Here is a 24337-nt window from a genome sequence, read left to right as displayed (position 1 = left end):
GAAAAAATGGAATTAATATCTTCAATGCTCCATTTGCCAATTCACAATAATCAGAACTTAACCAAAATTCTGTATTCAAATAATTCTTCAATGCCAATTTAAAAATTCTTGTTCACTTGAAGATAAAACTAATAGATGAGATTATAATCCAATAATTACTAAAACTGAAAACAGAAAAAATTATTAATTTATATTATAACGGAGGGTGAATTTACATGTGGTTTGTATATAGATGGCCATACTGCCCAAAAAGTGTGTATATGGTGATTGGTCTGGCACAGGTTCTAACTCAAGTTTACATGCCAAGTCTACCATATGTGGTGAAATTACTCAATTATTCCATGATTTTCTTTAACACAACTGCTGTGAAGCACTACTTAGTTCTTCACTTAGTGGAAAACTATTCCTAACTACAAACTCAGAAATTGAAATTTTACAGCATTCTTGACTATACGTTGGTACACATACAATCTGTGTACGTATTATTTTATATTATATTATCATTTAATCAAAGTGGCTACACTATTATCTTTAGAGAACTCATATACCCCTAAGAATACATCTTTAGATGCCCTAGGGATCTGTTATGTAACCCAGGCAAAGATGACGTTGGCTTGTGGTGGTGACAGCAGATAAAGATAAAAGCACGTATGTTTAAGAGCTAATGTCAGGTGGAAGCAAGAACTGTCAGATAATTCAAATGTAGTGGGCTTTGGGAAAGTTAAGACTGAGAATACAGTTTCTGGCTGATGAAACCATTTAACCAGCCAGAGAGCAGAGGATGAGGAATATTAAAAGGAGATGGTGAGATCTGACCTGAGCATGTTGAGTTGAGGTGCCAGTGGGGGATCCAAGGGCAATGGGCAGGTAGAAGTATGAGTTTGGAAGCTAGAATATAGATGGCATTAATACTGATATGAATTAAAACTACAGGAGTGAATTATATATCACTCGGGGAGAGCAAGGACAATGAGAGGAAGGAGGGTAGGGACAACACTGGAAGACACTACATTTCCATTGTGACTTTCAAGCCATGTGCTGGGAGCCCCAAAGCTTTTATCAAAGAGCCAGAAGACACTAGAAAGTCAAGTGCCTTTCCTATTTGAGCATGAATTTGGAAGTCATAAAGGAGTTGGAGAAAAGACACTTTCAAGGATGCACTTCAGGGAAGTAGAATGAAGGCCAAAAAGAAATATGAGGGAGGGTAAGTATTGGTTTTATAGTTAACTCCAACATCAAGACAAATAGAGAAGATTAAGAGCATAAATTACCTAAAGTGTTGGACTATCTAAAGTGTCGGATGATCAAAAAAGCATTCTACATCACTTCAGAACGTATAGTGTCTCCTATACCTCAGTATGAATTTTTAACCAAGAAATAAAGTCACCCTGTGAAGATGCTTCAAGAGAAATCAGAAGTGATTCCAAACCCCTTGTTCTATTACTGGAAATGAAATGCATCAATGCGCAGGCTAAAACAGCTATGTTTTCCTCCTATGCAATTGCTATTCATTTGTTTTAAGGGTCAAAAGCTAATATTTGGATTTTAGAGATGGAAAAAAAAAATCTCTGGGGAGATAAAGTTGTGGGTCAATGGCTAACTGTTGAAGTCTAAGCCCAGACTCAGAGACTTCTGGTGATATGATGTTGGATTTATCTCATGCGGCACTACTCTCTGGAATGTAAAAGTCAAGATAAACATGCAGTGTTAAGTAGTGAGATTGTGTTTTACTACCAGAATCATTCATTGAAGGCTTGATTCGTGAGTTGCAGCTACACAGGGAGAGCTGTGACTTTGCACCTACTCCCAGATAAGCCATGTGGTAAACATGCTATAAAAGATGGTTAAGGAATGGAGGTGACAGCTTTCCTATGCTAACGTAGTCTGCACCCACTTTCAGTTCATCTTTTGCAGCCTAGCATACTCCGTGCAGTGCATCTATGTTGTTACAACTCCTGTTTGGCTGTGTGCTGCGTTGCTTGAAATAAACTGATAAATATGTGGGAACATATTGTGTCTTGTGACTCTTTTAGTTAATGCCAAACCCAAGACCAACTGGTAATGAGTCAGTGGTTGTATAGCATGCATATGTGAACAAAAATTCTCTTTTCTTGTTGTTGGCTCAAGTTCAAGTAAGAACTTCAAAGTGAAATTAGTACTAGAAAGTGAGATTGGTATTTAAAAACTAGATTCAATTTAGGTAAACTGAAGTCCCATAAACCGTTGGTAGTATTTAAAAATTAGATTCAATTTAGGTAAACTGAAGTCCCATACACCGTTGGCAGGTTAAACCTCCCCAAATAAAATTTTATCATTAACCCTGTGGTCAAAAATCTCTCACTACATAGAAGATAAACTCTAAATTCTTGGCCCTGACATTCATTGACATTTTTAGTGCATCACAAATACTTCATTTTAGTGTGATGGACTCTGTTTGTGCCTTAAAGCATATTTTTTATTCAGTAAATAATTACTGAGAACACATTTTATGCCAAGTTCTATTCTGAGTGCCGAGAATAACAGTAGGTGAACTGCATTCATTATTTGGGATCTCATGTTCAAATGGGAATCTCCAAATTATCTACATGCTTCAGATTGCAAGCCCCTCTTTCATACTGCTTTCCCTGACTTTTCAGCCTCCACTGACCTGCTCTGCTTTGGAGCTTTCAAACTTACTTGTCAGAGCTACCAACTCTGTTGTGCCTGTTGTACTACTTTATAATCCAATGCTCTCAAGTATGTATACAACATCTCAGCTCCTCAATTAGACTGTAAGCACAGAGCTGCCCTGGATGCTGCTTCTATCTTGTCCCATAGTACCTGACAAAGCAGGATTCATAGAGAGCAGGGATCAGCAAACCATGGCCTATAGGACAAACCCAGTGACCTATGTGTTATTGTACAGCCCATGAGCTCAGAATGGGTTTTACATTTTTAAATGTTTGGTGAAACAAAAATCAACAGAAGAATAAAATTTTGCGACATATGATAATTATATAAAATCCAAATTTCCATGTACTTACATAATAAAGTCGTGTTGGAGTAGAGGCATGTTCATTTCTTCTATATTGTTTATGGCTGCTTCTGTGCCACAATGGCAGAGTTGAGTACTATGACAGAGACATATAGCCAGCAAAGACTAAAATATTTACTATCTGGGTCTTTAAGGAAAAGTCTGTCAATCCCTGATATACAAAGTTTGTCATAAATACTTGTAAAGTGGAAGTAAGTATACATGATCTTAACCTCACACTAACAAAAACTAGTAAAAAGTGTTATAAGTACATTTTAAACTGGTCAAAATTGAAAAAAGCAAAAACGGGAAGACGGGCAGATAGGCGGCAAGGCTAACGTGCATCTCCCACTTGGATGGACAGAACAGTGTGTGGAGACTCACACTGTGGACTTGTGCTTCAAGAACCGCCGCAGGAAGAAAACCAGAAGAATTCACAGATCCTTTGAAAGAAGCGACATGCGACTGCAGACTGCACAAGACAGGTGAAAAGCAGTGAGTTCCCAAAGTGTGAGTGAGAGGGGGGAAATCCTGCCTCTGAACACACATCCCCACTGGGGAATCTGAAAATCCAGATCACGAGAGAAGGATGTAACCTTACCTAGAGTTGAAATGAATTCAGGGAGTTGCATGAAGTGCAAAAGTAGAAGCAGCAGCAGGAACTTTGAAGGCACTCCCAGTCTCCAGCTTGAGCCCTGGAATGCCATTCCTGACTATCTCACAGGGGCCTTCTGAGAAGGCAGACAGACAAATAAAGGAGGGACCACAGGGTGAAAGAAACTTCCAATTAGATTTTGTGATAATTTCGACTGGGCACAAACTTCCTTGGGCAGAATCCAGGGGGCTAACGGGAATTGCTGCAGATACAAGTGCAGGAGCTGCCGACATCGTGGGCAGACAGGGAGGGATGTGGCCTGAAAGCCATGCTTGCTTTGTCAGCAGGGAAACTTATGGCCTGGGGCAGGTCTGAGATCCCTGCATAGGCTGCCTGGATCTAAACTTCATGCAGTTAGTAGGGCACTGCAGGAGCAAGACCAGCCTCACCAACTGTGTGGGAGCTGGGCAAGGCCTTTCACTACTCACTATCCCCCACTTCCCTGGTGAACTATACTGCACAGCAGAAGTAGCCATAATCCCCTCTGGAACATAACCCCATTGGCCTGAGGACCACCTCCTCATCCCCCACAGTGGTTATGGCCAGCCCCACTCAAGGACAGTCTGCACTTGGACCTGCCTAACCCTGCCCCCACTGACGGTTTTTCTCTACCTGTCCTGGTAGCTGCACACAAAAAACATAAACCCTTACGGCTCTGCCCATCACCTGAAAAGTCAGAATACTTCCCCTGGCCAACTTAGGGCAAGCATATATCCCACTGCTAATAGTATGGCTGGTGCTCTCTTGAAAGCACCACCTCCTGGCTGGAGGTCAACCAACTCAGGACATGACTGCAATTCATGACAGAATAGCCCTGATCCCAGGAAGGAGAAGACGACAGCTAATTCTACTGCCTGCAACATCCTGGCTAACCAGAGGTCCTGAGTCTGTCCACGTGACAATTTCACTGCTAGTATAATCAGCATTCGAGAAAGCCAGCATACTAAATGTATCTACAACCAAGGACTCTCAGAGTCTACTTCACTCTCCTGCCACTTCCACCAGAGCAGGTGCTGGTACCCACAGCTGGGAGACCTGAAAACAGATCCTATCACAGGACTCTTTGCAAACACTCCCCAGCACCACCCCAGAGCCTGGTAGCCCTGCCAGGTGGCTAGACCCAGAAGAGCAGGAACAATCACTGCAGTCTGGCTTCCAGGAATCCCCATCCCTAGGGAAGGGGGAGTGCACCACATCAGGGGATTACCCTGTGGGACAAAAGAATCTGAAGAGCAGGCCTTGAGTTCCAGGTATTTCTGCTGGTGAGTCGTTTCTCACAGCAGAAACATAATTGCAGTGCTGGCACAGTAGGGAAAATCTGCACCTCTACTCCAGTGGGCAGGCATCCTCTGTGATTGTGAAGGGCCTTGGAGAAGAGGTCCTCGTTTTCCCCTGGTACTCCACTGCAGACACAGCTGGGGCTTCCCCCACAGGAACCCAGTATGGAGGCATCAGTAGACAACCTGCCTGGAATAATCCAGGGTAAGTGCGGCCCCACAGAAGCAGCACACTCCAGATTCAGGCCTGTGTGAGAGGCAGAATCACAATTCCTCCCTATTTGGAACATCAACATTCCTACAGATGAAAAGAGGTGGCTGTCTGGTCTGAAGAGCCAAAACACTGGGACAGGAGTGAGGCTATAAGATGAGTAGCTTTCTGGCTGACCTGGCAGAGGAGCTGAGGTAGCTTCTCCTCTTCACCCTGATAAAACAGCACATCTGAGAGCTCTCACAGCCACCTTCATCACGGCTGGGACCTCAGCCTACTGTTGGATACATTTATCCACCTGCCTTAGCCATAGCCAGTGCCTACCTAGGGATACCTTCCCTATTGGCTTGAAGCCTGAATCATCAACTCAGTAAATAAAACACTGGGAGAAAATTACATAAATAAATAAAAACGTATACCATGAGAGAACCAGATAAGCTGTAAGAGAGCCCTGCCATTCCAACCCCATAGGAGACAGTGAACTTGCCAACACACTAAGACTAACTACTACAACCAGCATCAGGGAAAGCCAGTGCACAATTGTGTCCAGAATTGGTGGGTTCTTGGTCTCACCGACTTCAAGAATGAAGCCATAGACCCTTGCAGTGAGTGTTACAGTTCTTAAAGATGGTGTGTCTGGAGTTTGTTCCTTCTGATGTTCAGACGTGTTCAGAGTTTCTTCCTTCTGGTGGGTTTGTGGTCTCGCTGGCTTCAGGAGTGAAGCAGCAGACCTTAGTGGTGAGTGTTACAGCTCTAAAGGCGGCATGTCAAGGGTTGTTCATTCCTCCCGGAGGGTTCATGGTCTCACTGGCCTTAGGAGTGAAGCTGCAGACCTTCGCGGTGAGTGTTACAGCTCATAAAGGCAGTGTGGACCCAAACAGTGAGCAGCAACAAGATTTACTGCAAAGAGCAAAAGAACAAACCTTCCACTGGGTGAAAGGGGACCCCAACAGATTTCTGCTGATGGTTCAGGCAGCCTGCTTTTATTCCCTTATCCGGCCCATATCCCCACCCATATCCTGCTGATTGGTCCATTTTACAGAGAGCTGATTGGCCTGTTTTACAGAGAGCTGATTGGTCCATTTTGACAGGGTGTTGATTGGTGCATTTACAATACTCTAGCTAGACATAAAAGTTATCCAAGTCCTCACCAGATTAACTAGACACAGAGCACTGATTGGTGCATTTACAAACCTTGAGCTAGACACAGAGTGCTGATTGGTGCATTTACAATCTTCTAGCTAGACATAAAAGTTCTCCAAGTCCTCACCAAATTAACTAAACACAGAGTACTGATTGGTGTGTTCATAAACCTTGAGCTAGACACAGGGTGCTGACTGGTGTGTTTACAAACCTTGAGCTAGACACAGAGTGCTGATTGGTGCATTTACAATCCTTTAGCCAGGCATAAAGGTTCTCCAAGTCCCCACTAGATTAGCTAGAGACAGAGTACTGATTGGTGTATTTACCAACCTTGAGCTAGACAGAGGGTGCTGACTGGTAGGCATAAAGGTTCTCCAAGTCCCCACTAGATTAGCTAGAGACAGAGTACTGATTGGTGTATTTACCAACCTTGAGCTAGACAGAGGGTGCTGACTGGTGTGTTTACAATCCCAGAGCTAGACACAGAGTGCTGATTGGTGCATTTACAATCCTTTAGCTAGACACAGTGCTAGACAGAAAAGTTCTCCAAGTTCCCACCAGATTAGCTAGATACAGAGCACTGACTGGTGCATTTACAAACCTTGAGCTAGACTCGGGGTGCTGATTGGTGTGTTTACAAACTTTGAACTAGACACAGAGTGCTGATGGTGTATTTACAATCCCTTAGCTAGACATAAAGGTTCTCCAAGTCCCCACTAGACCTAAGAGCCCAGCCAGCTTCACCTAGTGGATCCTGCACCAGGGCTGCAGGTGGAGCTGTCTGCCAGTCCTGTGCCATGCGCCCTCACTCCTCAGCCCTTGGGCGGTTGATGTGACCCAGCACCGTGGAACAGGGGGCGGTGCTCATAGGGGAGGCTCGGGCCACGCAGGAGCCCATGGTGGTGGGGAGGCTCAGGCATGGTGGGCTGTGGGTCCCGAGCCCTGCCCCGTGGGGAGGCAGCTAAGGCCTGGTGAGAATTCGAGCACAGTACCAGCGGGCCGGCACTACTAGGGAACCCAGCGCACCCTCTGCAGCTGCTGGCCTGGGTGCTAAGCCCCTCACTGCCTGGGGCTGGCAGCACCAGCCGACCGCTCCAAGTGCGGGGCCCACTGAGCCCACGCCTACCTGGAACTCACACTGGCCCATAAGCACCTTGCGCAGCCTCGGTTCCCACCCACACCTCTCCCTCCACATCTCCTGGCAAGCAGAGGGAGCCGGCTCCAACCTTGGCCAGCCCAGAGAGGGGCTCCCACAGTGCAGCAGCAGGCTGAAGGGCTCCTCAAGTGTGACCAGAGTGGGTGCCAAGGCTGAGGAGGTGCCAAGAGTGAGCAATGGCTGCCAGCACACTGTCACCTCTCACAATGACTCTCTATAACTAAGGATCTCATACAGAATCTTTACTCCTACAAGCACCAATAATCAAATTAGGCTAAAATACACACTGATGTTAAAAAAGTAAATATTTTAAATTAAAAAAATTTTTTTTAAAAGTTCAATTAAAATTAAATCCAAGAACAATTTTAAGTAACAAAATAAGTAACAATTTTTCACCCAAGTGAAAAGGAACCAGAAAAGTAATTCTGGTAATATGACAAGACAGGGTTCTATAACACCTCCAAAAGATCATACTAGCTTCCCAGCAATGGATCCAAACCAAGAAGAAATCTCTGAATTTCCAGATAAAGAATTCAGAAGATTGATTATTAAGCTAATCAAGGAGATACCAAAGAAAGGTGAAAACCCACTTAAAGAAATTTAAAAGACAATACAAGAGATGGATAAAAATTTTTCCAGAGAAATAGATATCATAAAGAAAAAAATACAACTTCTGGAAGTGAAAGACACACCTAGGGAAATGCAAAATGCCATGCTAAGTTTCAACAATAGACTAGGACAAGTAGAACAACTTTAGAGCTCAAAGGCAAGACTTTTGAATTAAAAGCCAATCAGACAAAGACAAAGAAAAAGTTTAAAAAATGAATGAAGCCTCCAAGACATTTGGGATTATGTTAAATGGCTAAATCTAAGAATAACTGGTCTTCCTGATGGAGAAGAGATATCTAAAGTTCAGAAAACTTATTTGAAGAAATAATTGGGGAAAACATTCCTGGCCTCATTAGAAATCTAGACAACCAAATAAGAAGCTCAAAAGACTTCTGGGAAGTTCATCAGAAAAAGATTATCACCTAGGAACATAGTCATCAAGTTATCCAAAGTCAAGATGAAGGAAAGAATCAAGAGCTGTGAGACAAAAGAATTAGATAACCTATAAAGGAAAACCTATCAGATTAACAGTTAACTTCTCAGCAGAAACCTTACCAACTGGAAGGAATTGGGGTCCTATCTTTAGCCTCCATAAACAACATAATTGTCAGCCAAGAATTTTGTATCCAGTGAAACTAAGCTTCATAAATAAGGGAGAGATAAAGTCTTTTTCAGACAAATAAATGCTGAGAGAATTCATCATCACCAAACCAACACTACAAGAAATGCAAAAAGGAGTTCTAAATTATGAAACAAAACCTTGAAATACACCAAAACCAAACGAACAAAACCTCCTTAAAGCATAATTCTCACAGGGCCTATAGAACAACAACATAATTTTTAAAAACCCAACAAAGTATTTAGGCAACAACTAACATGATGAATAGAACAGTAACTCACATCTCAATACTAATGTAGAATGTAAATGGCCTAAACGCTCCATTTAAAAGACACAGAATTGTAGAATGGATACAAATCCACAAACCAAGCATCTACTGTCTTCAAGAGACTCACCTAACACATAAGGACTCATACACATAAGGCAAAGGGTGAAAAAAGATATTCCATGCAAATGGAAATGAAAAGTGAGCAAGAGTAGCTATTCTTATATCAGACAAAACAGACTTTAAAGCAACAACAGTTAAAAAAGACAAAGGGTGAAAAAAGATATTCCATGCAAATGGAAATGAAAAGTGAGCAAGAGTAGCTATTCTTATATCAGACAAAACAGACTTTAAAGCAACAACAGTTAAAAAAGACAAAGAGGGACATTATATATGATAAAATGATTAGTCCAACAGAAAAACATCACAGTCCTAAATATATATGCACCTAACACTGGAGCTCCCAAATTCATAAAACAATCACTATTAGACCTAAGTAATGAGGCAACACAAAAATAGTGGGAGACTTCAGTATTCCACTGACAGCACTAGACAGATAATCAAGAAAGAAATTAAACAAAGAACAATGGACTTAAACTATACCCTAGAACAAACAAAATTAACAGATATTTACAGAATATTCTACCCAACAACTGAAGAATATACTTTCTATTCATCAGCACATGGAGCATTCTCCAAGATAGACCATATGATAGATCACAAAACAAGTCATAATAAATTTAAGAAAATCTAAATCATATCAAGTATCCTCCCAGACCACAGTGCAATAAAACTGGAAATTAACTCCAAAAGGAACCTTCAAAACTATACAAATACATGGAAATTAAATAATCTCCTCTTGAATGATCTTTAGGTTAACAATGAAATCAAGATGGAAATTTTAAATTTGAATTGAATGATAATAGTGACACAACTTATGAAAACCACTGAGATACAATGAAAGTGGTGCTAAGAGGAAAGTGTATAGCATTAAATGCCTACATCACAATGTCTGAAAGAGCACTCACAGACAATCTAAGGTCAGATCTCAAGGAACCAGAGAAAGAAAAACAAGCCAAAGGCAAATCCAAACTCAACAGAAGAAAATAAATAACAAAAATCAAGCAGAACTAAATGAAACTGAAACAAACAAAAAAATATGAAAGATAAATTAAACAAAAAGCTGGTTATTTGAAAAGACAAAAATGATAGACCTTTAGTGAGATTAACCAAGAAAAGAAGAAAGATCAAAATAAGCTCAATTAAAAATGATACAGGAGGTATTACAACTGATACCACAGAAATACAAAAGATCATTCAAGGCTACTACAAACACATACATGCACAAATTAGAAAATCCAGAGGAAATGGATAAATTCCTGGAAATATACAACCACCCTAGATTAAATCAGGAAGAAGTAGAAACTCTAAACAGACCAATAAAAAGTAGCAAGATTGAAACAGTAATAAAAAAGTTACCAACCTAAAAAAGTCCAGGACCAGATGGATTAACAGCTGAATTCTATCAGACATTTAAAGAAGAATTGGTACCAATCCTACTTATGGAACCGCATTTGCAAAATTATAACTGAGGAAATTATGATAGTGAAAGAGATCACACCTAACGGACTCCATCTGCTTCTAACCTTTAAGCTGTCCTTGTTCATTCCTGGGTATAGGCTGAACTAACTTCGGGAAGGAATTCAATTCATGGCTTGACTTTGAAACAAAATTGATAATAGATATTTCCCAAAAAGACCCCATCCTCTTGCCTGGGGACCAGGCTGTCTTTGCAGGACTAACAAATTAGCTACAAAATTAGAAATTAGGGTTTAGGGGTCGTGCAGCCTCTGGGCTCCAAGAGTCTGAACTTCCTCAAATTGATCCTGGAGATAATATCAGTATTGTAAAACCTAAGATCAGTGCTTGAGATATTTTGCAGACCCTGCACTGGATGGATCAGCTGACACCACCCAGACCCATAAGCTGGCTCAACTGGTTCTGCCATTCCACCCAGGAACAGAAGACAGCAAGAAAACCTCACTTTGACCCCCTATGATTCCATATCAAACCTGATCAATTAGCATTCCCCATTTCCCAACCCCTACCCACCAAATTATCTTTAAAAACTCTGATCCCTGAATGCTCAGGGAGACTGATGTGAGTAATAATAAAACTCCCATCTCTCACACAGCCAGCTCGGCATGAATTACTCTTTCTCCATTGCAATTCCCCCATCTTGATAAACTGGCTCTGACTAGGCAGAGGGCAAGGGTGGTTACACTGACACTAAAAGACAGAGAAAGAGGAACTCCTCCCTAAATCATTCTACGAAGCCAGTATCACCCTAATACCAAAACCAGGAAAGGACACAACAAAAAAGAAAACTACAGACCAATATCCCCGATGACGATAAGTGCAAAATACTCAAAACATACTAGCTAACTAAATCCAACTCAAAAAATACTAGCTAACTAAATCCAACAGCATATTAAAAAGAAAATCCACCATGATCAAGTGGGTTTTATAACAGGAATGCAGGGATGGTTTAACATATGCAAGCCAATAAGCATGATACATCACATAAACAGAATTAAAAACAAAAGTTATATGATCATCTCAATAGACACAGAAAAAACATTTGACAAAATCAGCATCTCTTTATGATAAAAAACCCTCAGCAAAATTGGCATAGAAGGAACATAGCACAAGGTAGTAAAAGCCATCTGTGACAAACCCACAGCCAACATCATACTGAAGAGATAATGGTTGAAAGCATTCCCCATGACAACTGGGACAAGATAAGGATGCCCACTTTCACCACTTCTATTCAGCATAGCACTGGAAGTCCTAGCCAGAGCAATCAGAGAAAGAAATAAAGAGCATTCATATTGGAAAAGAGGAAGTCAAACTATTGCTGTTTGCCAAGGATATGACTGTATATTTAGAACACCCTAAAGACTCATCCAAAAAACTCCTAGATCTGATAAATGAATTCAGTAAAGTTTCAGGATACAAATTCAATGTACATAAATCAGTAGCACTGCTGTATACCAACAACAACCAAGCTGAGAAACAAATCAAGAATTCAATATATTTTACGACAGCTGCAGAAAAACATAAAATACTTAGAAATATACCCAACCAAGGAGATGAAAGATCTCTACAGGGAAAACTACAAAACACTGCTGAAAAAAATCATTAATGACACAAACAAATGGAAACACATCCCCTGCTCATGGACAGGTAGAATTAACATTGTGAAAATGACCATACTGTTAAAAGCAATCTACAGACTCAATGCAATTCCCAACAAAATACCACCATCATCCTTCACAGGACTAGAAAAAAATTCTTGAAATTCATATGGAACCAAAAAAGAGCCTGCATAGTCAAAGCAAGACTAAGCAAAAAGAACAAATCTGGAGGAATCACATTACCAAACTTTATACTACAAGGCCATAGTTACTGAAACAGCATGGTACTGGTATAAAAACAAGCCTGTAGACTAGTGGAACAGAATAGAGAACTCCCCCAAAAAACCAAATAGTTACAGCCAATTGATCTTTGGCAAAGCAAACAAACATAAATTGGGGAAAGGGCACCCTATTCCACAAATTGTGTTGGGATAATTGGCAATTCACATGTAGAAGAATGAAGCTAGATTCTCATCTCTCACCTGGTACAAAAATTAACTCAAGATAGATCAGACTTAACTCTAAGACCTGAAACCATACAAATTCTAGAATATAACATCAAGAAAACTCTTCCAGATATTGGCTTAGGCAAATAATTCATGACCGAGAACCCAAATGCAAATGCAACAAAAACAAAAATAAATAAATGAGACCTAATTAAACTAAAAATCTTCTGCACGGCAAAAGAAATAATCAGCAGAGTAAAGAGAAAACTCACGAAGTGAGAGAAAATATTCACACACTTTGCATCTGACAAAAGACTAATTTTCAGGATCTACGAGGAACTCAAACGAATCATCAAGACAAAAACAATTCTATCCAAAAGTAGGCAAAGGACATAATCAGACAATTCTCAAAAAAAGATTTACAAATGGCCAGAAAAACATAGAAAAAAATGCTCAACATCATTAATTCTTAGGCAAATGCAAATTAAAACCACAATGGGATGCCACCTTACTCCTGCAAGAATGATCATAATTTAAAAATAAAAAAAAAATAGATGTTGGCATGGATGTGGTGAAAAGGAAACACTTTTACACTGTTGGTGGGAATGTAGACTAGTATAACCACCATAAAAACCAGTATGGAAATTCCTTAAAGATCCAAAAGGAGAACTACTATTTGATTAAGCAATCTCACTACTACGTACCTACTCAAAGGAAAATAAGTTATTGTATGAAAAAGACACTCACACACACCATGTTTGTAGCTGCACAATTCTCAATGGCAAAAATGTGAAACCAAGCTAAATGCCTGGCAACCAAAGAATAAATAGAGAAAATGTGGTATATCTACACCATGGAATACAGTCAGCCATAAAAAGGAATGCAATAATGGCATTTGCAGCAACCTGGATGGAATTGGAGACCATTATTCTAAGCGAAGTAACTCAGGAATTGAAAATCAAGTGTTGTATTTTCTAACTTATAAGTGTCCTAAGCTGTGAGGACATAAAGGCATGAGAATGATATAATGGACTTTGGGGAATCAAGGAGATGGGTGAGAAGAGGGTGATGAATACAAGACTACACACTGGGTACAGTGTGCACTGCTTGGGTGACATGTGCACCAAAATCTCAGAAATCACCACTAAAGAACTTAACGCATGGAACAAAAAACCACCTGTTCCCCCAAAACTACTGAAATAAAATAAAACTGGTCAAAATTAAGTTCAAACAGACCACTAAGTTCATATGGTTGCAATAAGTATTTACTTAAGCACATATTACCTGGCTCACTAAAAAATAAATTTAAGTTGTTGTCCAGGCTCTTACTTTTGAATCTGAGTATCTAATTTTCCTAAGTGTTTGAATATATCTTGACTTCTGTTGAGTCCTTAATGTCTGCAAATTTTAAAAATAAAGAAGGATGGCACTGCAGAAATGTGAGTTCCTCACAATAACGCAACAGTTCTACATATTTACAGTCATTCAATTGCTCTCACCAGAGGCCGTGGAATAGGTTTTTGAGGTTTTTTGGATCCTAATTTTTTCATTGCATTATAGTATTTCTTCTGTTCTTCCGTCATAAAAATGTCTTGGCCACCTAAGTATACGGAAAAGATAAGAGCTAATTACCTTTAACACATTTTTTCTTTTTTTTGGAATCTAGTTCTGAATTTTTTGACACAATTTTAAAGTTACATTACATTTCTATTAACAGTTCCTAAAATTCCAATAGTAAGCTTAAGAGACTGGACTACAGGGAAATGCAAAGAAACAAGATTTAAGTTAAGGTATACAGGAGAAATAAGGTTTCCTTTATCAGTTATTTTTCATTTTTTAGAACAGAAAAGTTATAAATCTTTACAAATATACACAGAATCTTTACAAAAATTTGATATATTTCAGCTTGCATAAATCAAACCACGATGCAACAAAAATAGAAATTAGTACCAAAATTTAGACAAAAATCTCATAAAGGGCAACTGGATTTCTCTTAAATAATGAATACACATAACACTACTAACAAAGCTGCAGGAAATCTGTTCAGAGCCACTCTCAGGGAAAAAAATGTTCTAACTATTTTCACTACTGAGCAAGAAAGAATAGAAAAATGAGCTAGGATTCTCACATCTGGAAATTTGAGGGCAAAATATCTAGAAAGGCTAGATAAACTAGAACAGAATTCTTTTAAAATGTACAGCTATATATTTTAAAAGAATTCTGTTCTAGTTTATCTAGCCTTTCTAGATATTTTGCCCTCCATGTTCTCACTCATAGGTGGGAACTGATCAATGAGATCACTTGGACTCTGGAAGGGGAACATCACACACCGGGGCCTATTATGGGGAGCAGGGAGGAGGGATGGATGGCATTGAAAGTTATACCTGATGTAAATGACAAGTTGATGGGTACTGACGAGTTGATGGGTGCAACACACCAACATGGCACAAGTATACATATGTAACAAAACTGCACATTGTGCACATGTACCCTAGAGCTTAAAGTATAATAAAAAAAAATGTATAGCTTAACTTGCATAAAAGTAAGAAAAAAATTGGGGGTCTGAATTGAGAGATCAAAAAGATAGACAAGTAAATTAGCCCAAAGCCATGGCTGGTCTTAGAACATTTACTAATCTCTGTAAACTAGAATCTCAGTTTTTAGTAAATGTAAGGGGGTAATGGGAAATAAGGCCTATGCAAAGGGAGGGGAGGCACAATGTCCTTGCAAGAATATGGGACTATCCAAAGGCGGCCAACAGAAGGGTGAAGAAAAAAAACCAGAGTCTGTCTGTTGGCAATGGAAGACAATCAGAAAATTTTCTCAATCCAGACTATGAATAAAAAGCCAGTCTTCCCTGATTATTTATGACTCCAGGCTTACTTGATGAGGGTTTGGGGTTTGACTTTACTCCACCAGCACAGATAAAAAATATGTAGCCCTAGAAGTCAACCTAAAATTTAATCAAGTTGTTCTGGGATGCTGGGAAGAAATTAGTCTTTTAGTAATCATATATGTCATAATAGTATTAATACCACTATTCTGAGACTGTAGTGTGTGTATGTGTGTTGTGAGATAAAGAAAATGAGTAATTGTGGAAATTTTAAATTCTGTCATCTTTGCCTTTGAGAACAAGGTTTCTCAGTGTGGAAAAGAGGAGATGCAGATGTTAAGTGAAAACTTTGTATCCTGAATTTGAGTTATCAGTATGCAATATATAAGTATTCCACTTATATATTTTCTTGTAGTCCTGAATTTAAGCAACTCTGTCCACTCGAAAGGCTTAGAAACAATGACAATGAGCATTCCAGATCGTGGTCTTCGAAACCATTTCCCACAAAGAAACAAACAGGTTTTAGAGAAATGGCTGATTAAAGATCTAGGGCAGGAAGGGTACAATCTAAATTTGGAACATCTTGGCATTTCAGAGAACAAGAAAGTTGTCAAATGGAAAGACCTTATGTATTTGAATCCTGATTTGAAAACAAACAAACAAAAAGCTTCAACAGAAACAAATAAATGAAACACAGAATTAATAAATAAACATTTTTCTTTTAAATTAAAGGCTCAGACCAATTTGAAAATAGACTGGGTATTTGATGAATTTAAAGAATTCACATTAAATTTTTTGGCGTGCTAATGGAATTGTGGTTATGTTTAAAAAGAGATATGTTCTAAAATATTTATGAATCAAATGATGTGTTGTCTGTGGTTTGCTCCATAAAAAAAAGAGTTGAGTAAGGGCATATATGGCTTAGAACAAGCACATTCTTAAGTCAATAAATGTTGTGCTGGGTGATGGGTATTTTAGGTTAGTTCTAGTACACTCTTGTGCATGTTTGAGATTTTCTGTAATAAAAAGTGAAACAAGACAAAACAAAAGGATATAGTGGATTGATCAAAACAATGATTTCTAATGTAAGCTTAAATCTAAAATCACCAAGGCTGACATCCAAATTGCAGGTATTGATTGCAATCAAGATGCATATTACAGAGAGGATGCTACATCACACACTCCTGAGTAGCAGAAGCAATACAGTTGTGTAACAACAGGGAACAACTTTCCCAGCAGATGCTAAGAAGGCTAGTTGGTATCAAGCTACATTTTGGATGAATTATGAGAGTCCAAAGGAAAAATAAGAGAGAGCCATAAAACAATTAGGAAAACCAAAGGAGAATATTTAGTTACTTGATTTGGGGATTGAGAAATGCCTTTAGTTCATAAGTACAATTTTTTAAAAAGCCAAAACAAGATTGGGAGTTTGACTCCAAAAAATACTAATGTCTATAAGTTAAATATGTTATTACAAAAATATAAGAAGCACATCATAAATTGGACTTATTACATAAAAATGCATACAAAAAAGATGGCGATCTCAGTCTTAAAAATAGACAAATGATATAAAGAAAAAGCTTTTAAAGGAGAAATACTTGTGGCCATCAACCTGTGAAAAAGTGTGTAACCTCACTAATGATCAAATAAATATAAAACAATGAGATAACACTTTTCCCCATCAGTCTGAAAAAGATAATGAAAGTATAACAATTAGAATGATGAGATCTCAGTAACTATGCATTTTCATATTCTGCAGAATAAGGGTGCCTAGCACAGCATTTCTGGAAGGTATTTTGACAATATGTCTTCAATGCTGTTAATATTCTAATTCTAGGAATTTATGCCGAAGAAATAATCAGAGATTCACAGAATTTAAAAAATGGTCTTAATTGTTTTAGAAGAGTATGAAATTTAAAAACAACCTATAAATGTCCAAAGAGGGGAATGATCAGGATAAATTATGATCTATCCATAATATGCAATGTAATTTAGCCCTGATAATTCTTTTCTTTTCTTTTTTTTTGAGATGGAGTCTCGCTCTGTTGCCCAGACTGGAGTGCAGTGGAGTGATCTCGGCTTACTGCAATCTCCGCCTCCCGGGTTCAAGCAATTCTTCTGCCTCAGCCTCCCGAGTAGCTGGGATTACAGGTGTGTACCACCACAGCTGGCTATTTTTTTTTGTATTTTTTGTAGAGACTGGGTTTTACCATGTTGGCCAGGCTGGTCTCGAACTCCTGACCTCAAGTGATCTCTGTGCCTTGGCCTCCCAAAGTACTAGGATTACAGGTATGAGTCACCACACCCTGCCAGCGGCCCTGAGAATTCTTATAGCAAAGATACTTTTATGACATAAGCTTATAACTAATGAGGTCAAAACTACAAAATTAAAAATATAAGGTAATCCCAACTGTGTAAAAGTAATACAAAGTGACTGGAATGGATTATACCAAAATCATAAGAGGCATTGTCTAAAGTGGTTACCATTTGGTGACCACCTTAGGGTGATTTAAAATTTCTTTTTATCTTCCTTAATTTTCACATTCACTATAAAGCTCCTGTGGATTTTAGAATCAGCAAAATAAACATGTGTTTATTATAGTGTATGGGGAAGAAAACCTCCCTAGCCCTGCCTCTTCTCCAATCATCTTCTTTCCAAGTAGGGTGGATAGATCTGCTGAGGCTTGGGGGCTGGGGGCCAGGATACATTGGCTGAAAAAGGAGAGTATATTATTTTTATTGTGGATAATAAAGTGCATTTGAAAGGTTATTAAAATATGACCCTAGTGTCATATTTAATAAATACTAATCCTGGTGGTTGTTGTTCTATTAGGGTTCAATTATTAATGGGTTTCACCTCAATAGTAACAACGTCCATTGATTAAGAAGGTAAAAGAGAATAAAAGCAATGACTTAATTAAACCAAGATATTTTCAGTCTTCTTTCAGCCTCATCTTTGAGGATCATCTCCAGGCAGACATGGGAGGCTCCCTCCTTGTTATTGTGTAGATCATAAAGGCTACTTTGTATAATATTCTAGGCCAGAATTATGTTTTAATGCATTTGGAGGACAGAGATAAAATTACCAAATCAAGACAACTCGGATACTTATCTTTTTCTGCTGTTGGTTGAAGTTGTCAATAATAACACCAATGAAGAGATTCAGAGTGAAGAATGAGCCAAAGATGATAAAAACTACGAAGTAAATGTAACCGAGTGAATTGTTCTCAAACTCTGGCTGCTGTTCTTTCTGTTAGAAATTTTTTTAATAAGAGAAAAAAACAATTACTGGAGAAAAATATAAGCATTGAACTGCCTTATCTAGAAGACCAAGGTGTTTCTTACAGCAACATTGACTACATAGCCTCTTCCTAACAGCCATGGACCCTGTTGGGAGCCTGTCTCTCAGTTTTCCCAGCTCAGCTTGAGTGGTGGCATGTGGTGGGGACCTGGGGTGGTGGAAAATTGGGCTTTTTATTCTAAGCAAAGGAGAATCATTGAGGGATTGTAAGGGAGAGGAGTGGTATGATCACATTTGTCTTTTTAAAAAGTCATCCATATGGAATGTCCACATGGATATGTAATTGGAGGGAACCTGACTGGAAGTGAGGCCAGCAGAGGAGGGGCACATTCACCTTGGGCAGAGGTAACTAAACTACTAAATGTTGTCAAACTACTGTGTCCCCCATATAGAGCCCACTGCTTTGTTTAATATGTGGTTATGTCCTTTCACTCTTAACTTCCTTGTGCCTAGCATACCTTCTGATATGTAGATTTTTGATACACATGGAATAAATATCTAAATGAATGAATGAATGATCAAGCTCTAAAATTGATACAAATTGACTCCAACCAAGCTGTCCTAGTCCGAGGTACCGCCCAAATCATCTGAGATCCCTTTCATTCAAGTCCTTCGCATTGTTATTGGCTTCAAGCACTTTTAGGCAGGTGGCAAAAGAATTTCACTTTTTTCCCTTCTATCACATCAAAGACGTAAGTGCTGATAGCTCTGAATAATGTTGAATGTATTTATGGTATTTGTTATTCAACACTCACAATGTAGACTAGTGTAATGAAGTTAATTATCTGAAAATATTATTTCTCTCTTTTGCTACAAAGACTACCTGACCTTAGTCCAGGTTTGCTTGAGGCATCCATTTATTTGAACAAAAGGTAGACATTAGTACAGAAACAATGTAATGGAAAGAATATTCAGCATTGGACATTTAAAATAAAATTGCCAAGTAGGCTAATAGTCTTGCAAGTTAGATTACTGCTTTGAGATATAGGAATGTCTACACTCCTTCATGTCCCTCTTTGTTAGATCAAGGGTTTGAAGGTGGAGAGTTTTATTGGAGGGAGGTTTAGACAAGAAGATGAAATGATCAAAGCTTACTCAATTTGTCTGTAGGAAATATAGGAAAAATAAACAGAGACAGAAAATCAGAGCTACAAGATATGTGTCCTGATTATCCCTCTTTGGGTCTGGAAAGAGGGGTTGGGATCCAGTAAATTGAGGGAAATGGAAGGCAGAGAGGGTATTCTTGCTTTACTTCTGCATTTTTCTGGAAGGAATTACTAGTAGGAAGGCCTGAGATATATTAGGCAGGCAGGCTGACTTAAGAGATTAGAGTAACATAATTGAACAGAGAGAAGTCTCTTGAACCTCTCAGTTCTCATGTGGCTTGGACACGGAGTTCATAGCTATGGGCTTGTCATGTTGGGCCTTGTAGCAAGGGATGGGAGTAGACTGCCAAGGACCCTGTGGAGGATATGGCAGAGAACCAGTATTTAAGGCCAGGAGGAAATGATGGGGAGAATGCCAGCAGTTTCAACAATCACAACTTCAATATTTGAGGCCAGCAGGGTGCTGGGTGACTACATAGACAAGAGTCATCAAGCTAGAAGCCAGCATACAACAACCAGCACATATCAGGACCGGTACCAAAACAGGCACCCCTCCACACACTTCCACCCACCTGTCACTCACTCTGGGAACATTTGCAAGTCACACACCTTGTCCGCTACACATCTGCAAAACCTTTCCTCCCCATTCCCCATCTCCACCTCCATGCAGATGGATGTCAAAGCCAAACTAGAGTGAAGGTCATGTACTCAAAAAGACAAAAGAAATGAGTACATTAGTATTTTTTAAATATTTCCTTTGCTATAAATTGTAATTATAAAATTATATTGTGTATATAATTGTTGTGTATATAATTATAAAATTATAATTTTATAATTATATACACAACATAATTTTATAATTACATATAAAAATTATATGTAATTAATTTATAATTACATATAAATATATATAAACATTACAATGTAAACTATAATTGTTATAAACAGTTAAGTATCTACTGTTAGCTCTGCCTTTCCAGAAAGTTGATTTTATTAACACATCCACAGAAGTAAACAAACTCGGATTTGTTGCTATGCATCATCTGTATATTAACTTATAATGCCAATCTGTGAATTTATAATGACAACTGGAATCACCATAAAGATTCATTCTCATCCCTTGGGGCTGCTATAACACTACTGAAACCACCTCTACTGCTACTACAGGTTGAACATCCCTAATCTGAAAATCCAAAGTCTCAAGTGTTCCAGAATCTGAAACTTTTTGAGTGCTGACATAACATGCAAAGGTCATGCTTAAAGGAAATGTTCACTGTGGCATTTTGGATTTTCAGATCAGGGATGCTCAACTGTAAGTATTATGCAAATATTCCCAAATCTTACAAAATTCAAAATCTGAAACACTTCTGGTCCCAAGCATTTCAGATAAGGGATACTCAGTCTGTACCAGCTCACAGGTACTGAATACGGTGTTAGGCATCAACTCTGCTGACTCCCAAATAGGTCAAAACACACACATGTGCTACAGTAGAAAACAGTAATTTCTGCCATTGACTCCATTCTTGAGCTAACCATCTGCTCACTCTGTGGCTTTGGGAAACTCTTTCTTTTCATCCCTCAAATTTCCAAGCTGGAAAATAGAAGCTAGGCTACATTACTGAGTACACTTCCAACTTTGGGAGTCCGTGATTATCTTTAACTAAAATTCCACAATTGGCCATCACTAGAAACTCTAAAATTCAACAGTTGACCATCACTAGGGAGTCTGGAGCCATGGAAGGGTCTCCCTTGCAAATTTAGTGCAGTCTTAAGGTTTCCCACAGTCTAAGCAGATACTCTTTGAAATTTGGTTTCTGCTTATACAACCATTTGGAGAAGAGGTAAGAGGAAAATCAAGGCATCCTGTGATTTGGCCACTTTTGGCTCCATCTCCTATATGAATAGTTTTTCCTTGGCCACCATGGAGAAAGAGGACTGGATTTTAGAAAATACTGGGTGGGGTATCAGATACTCACTAGAGGATGCATAAGAACCCTTTGTATCAGGCAGTGGTATCTCATGGTGTTTTGTTCCAAAGAAAACAAGGCAGAGAACCCTGGCTGCTGGAACTATGATGCCATAAGTTCTGGACTGTCCATGTAGCCATGGTATCTCTGACTTGACCCTAACACTCCAGAACATGGTAGAACACTGACTCACCTCTGTGGAATCAACAGCTGCATATATAATATCCATCCAGCCCTTAAATGTTGCCTGCAACAGAAGCAGAAAAACATGAATAATACAAATGTAGACTTGCCGTCAACAGATACATGGCATGGAAAAGCAGGTGAGGCCCAGTGAGCTGAATATATAAGATGATACCCCAACTTTCTAGGACAGGATGCTCAAATAAAACAACAGTAGAAGGGAACTCAAGGATGTGTGTCTTGGATTTTTTTTCTTCATTTGTACAAGATACAAAGTTTAAAAACAAGAAATTTCCTCCTTAAAAGTTACCAGAGAAGCTAAAGCTGTTGCCCAACAGCTGAAAAGAGACTGGCTAAGGGTTCTTTTCTGATGCCATATTTATTTGCACTGCCTGTTCGAGACCTGGCAACTGTGGTTTAAACAGAGAACTGTTCAACATACACCTGAGGCTCCACTCCTCTCTGCCTGGAGATGTGGAGAGCCAGCAAAGGTGCCATACAGGACAAGGTGAGATGTACAGATCCTTAAAGGGGCATCACTAGGAAGCTGAGGCGCAGTAGTCAATGAAGTTGCAGATGCTCAGTAGAGGACAATTCCAGTAGGCATTGCCTTTCATATGAGGAATTAGGATTTGCTTCTATTATCACGATGGAGTCACTGCATTTTTTCGCTGAGAAACAATTCATGATTATTTGAAGTTTTTTCTCCTCAGAGTGAAAAACATACTGATTGTACTCACCACTTGCAGCAGAGCGAGGTAAGCATTTCCCACATTGTCAAAGTTGACTTTCTGGTTGATCCAAGAGAAATTGCCACTTTCACATTGACTTTTATTTGCAATGATGGTAGAATTTATAACTGAGTCTGTTCCATTAATGCATTTCCAAAATTTTCCAGAAAAGAAGTGTACTCCCAGAATACAGAATATGAGCCAGAAAATGAGGCAGACAAGCAAAACATTCAGAATGGCAGGTATGGCACCTATGAGAGCATTGACCACCACCTTACGGAAACAAAACCAGAGAAAAACGTAACAGACGGGTAGGATGCACCAGGCTCTTCGATTCTCAGGATGGGCCTGATGTGCAGGGCTGGATCTCTTGAGCTCTGTCCTTAATCTCCACATACATGCGCCCCACCCCCATGACAAGCCCTGCTCTCAGCTACTTACATAATGGGTCCTCTCTGTTGCCACTAAGGATACCTTGAGAAGTGTCCTGTGATGACAGTGTTAGAGACTTATGGACACCTACCCCAGGATTCTGAAGGGAAGCTAGAGCTCATCTTGGCTGTCACAGAAGCTTTTAGGGTAGAAAGTACTATCTTAGGCTTTTCCCTACCTCTCAAATTCGAAGCACTGGGCGGGCTGGGATATAACCCAGGGAAAGCTTGGCAATTTAAGGAAATCTCAGCCCAGAAAGAACTGTTGGTCTTTCCACCTTTTCCTGTTAACTGAACTTCCACCCACCCCTCTGCAGAATGTACCTTCATTCCTTCAAACTGGGATAGCGCACGAAGAGGCCTCAGTGCTCGCAGAGTTCGGAAGGACTTCCATGCCTTTAAGTTAATGAGGGTGGTCACAGAGACCTGATGGGAAGAGAAGCCACAGGTAATGCACCTGACTTGGTGTCCAGCTCAAAAGTCCATTTATCTCCTTATCTACCAAAGCTACAGTCCATAAAGGTGGGAACAATGCACTCACATTATTTGTTTAGTGAAAGACAAAGAAAATCTGAGAAAGTGTTGTGAGTTAAAGGAAACCAAAGAGATATAACAATCATAGGTAATATGGGGTCCTGAATTGAATCCTGGATTGGAATGGGGGCAGGAGGTGGATGCATAGAGGGAATTAACCATAAAGAATCTTGTTATGGCAGTCAATTGAAATAAATATATTTATTTATTTATTTTAGTGGCATTGATTTATTCATGATGCCTCCCATTAGGCCTCACCTCTCAACATTGCTGCATTGGGGATTAAGTTTCCAACACATGAATTTTGGACGGACACATTATCAATTTTAGAAGATTGTCTTCACCTCTCCCGTAAAACCTACATCCATAAACATTTATTCCCCTTTTTCCTCCAACCTCTATAGCCCTAGTCAAACACTGATATGCTTTCCTTCTCTATGGAATTAATATACTTTCCTTCTTTATAGGCATTGCAAATAAATTTAATCATATAATATATAGTCTTCTGTGACTCATGTCTTTCATATATAATAATTGCTTAAATCTCATTCATGTTATAATATGTATCAGTACTCCATTCCTTTTTGTGGCTGAATAATATTCCATTCTAACTATATACCTTTGTTTTTTGTATTTTTTTTTAATTATACTTTAAGTTCT

The 24337-nt window shown here is 39.2% G+C and overlaps 1 protein-coding gene across 1 annotated transcript in view; it reads right to left on the bottom strand.

The window, feature by feature from the left end:
• The window catches only part of SCN11A (sodium channel, voltage gated, type XI alpha subunit), a 117169-nt gene that overhangs the window by 5938 nt on the left and 86894 nt on the right, over positions 1-24337 (bottom strand). Inside the window, exons 20-24 of the mRNA XM_011953299.1 lie at positions 23468-23569; positions 22722-22985; positions 21992-22045; positions 18537-18674; positions 14091-14195 (exon numbers count right to left, since the gene is read on the bottom strand). Coding sequence (XP_011808689.1) covers positions 14091-14195; positions 18537-18674; positions 21992-22045; positions 22722-22985; positions 23468-23569 — 663 coding nt within the window. The remainder of the gene's footprint in view (positions 1-14090; positions 14196-18536; positions 18675-21991; positions 22046-22721; positions 22986-23467; positions 23570-24337) is intronic.

This window comes from Colobus angolensis, unplaced genomic scaffold (genome assembly GCF_000951035.1).
Source record: "Colobus angolensis palliatus isolate OR3802 unplaced genomic scaffold, Cang.pa_1.0 Scaffold36, whole genome shotgun sequence".
In the NCBI taxonomy this organism is placed as follows: Eukaryota; Metazoa; Chordata; class Mammalia; order Primates; family Cercopithecidae; genus Colobus; species Colobus angolensis.
This window is presented reverse-complemented; position numbering and strand designations above follow the sequence as displayed.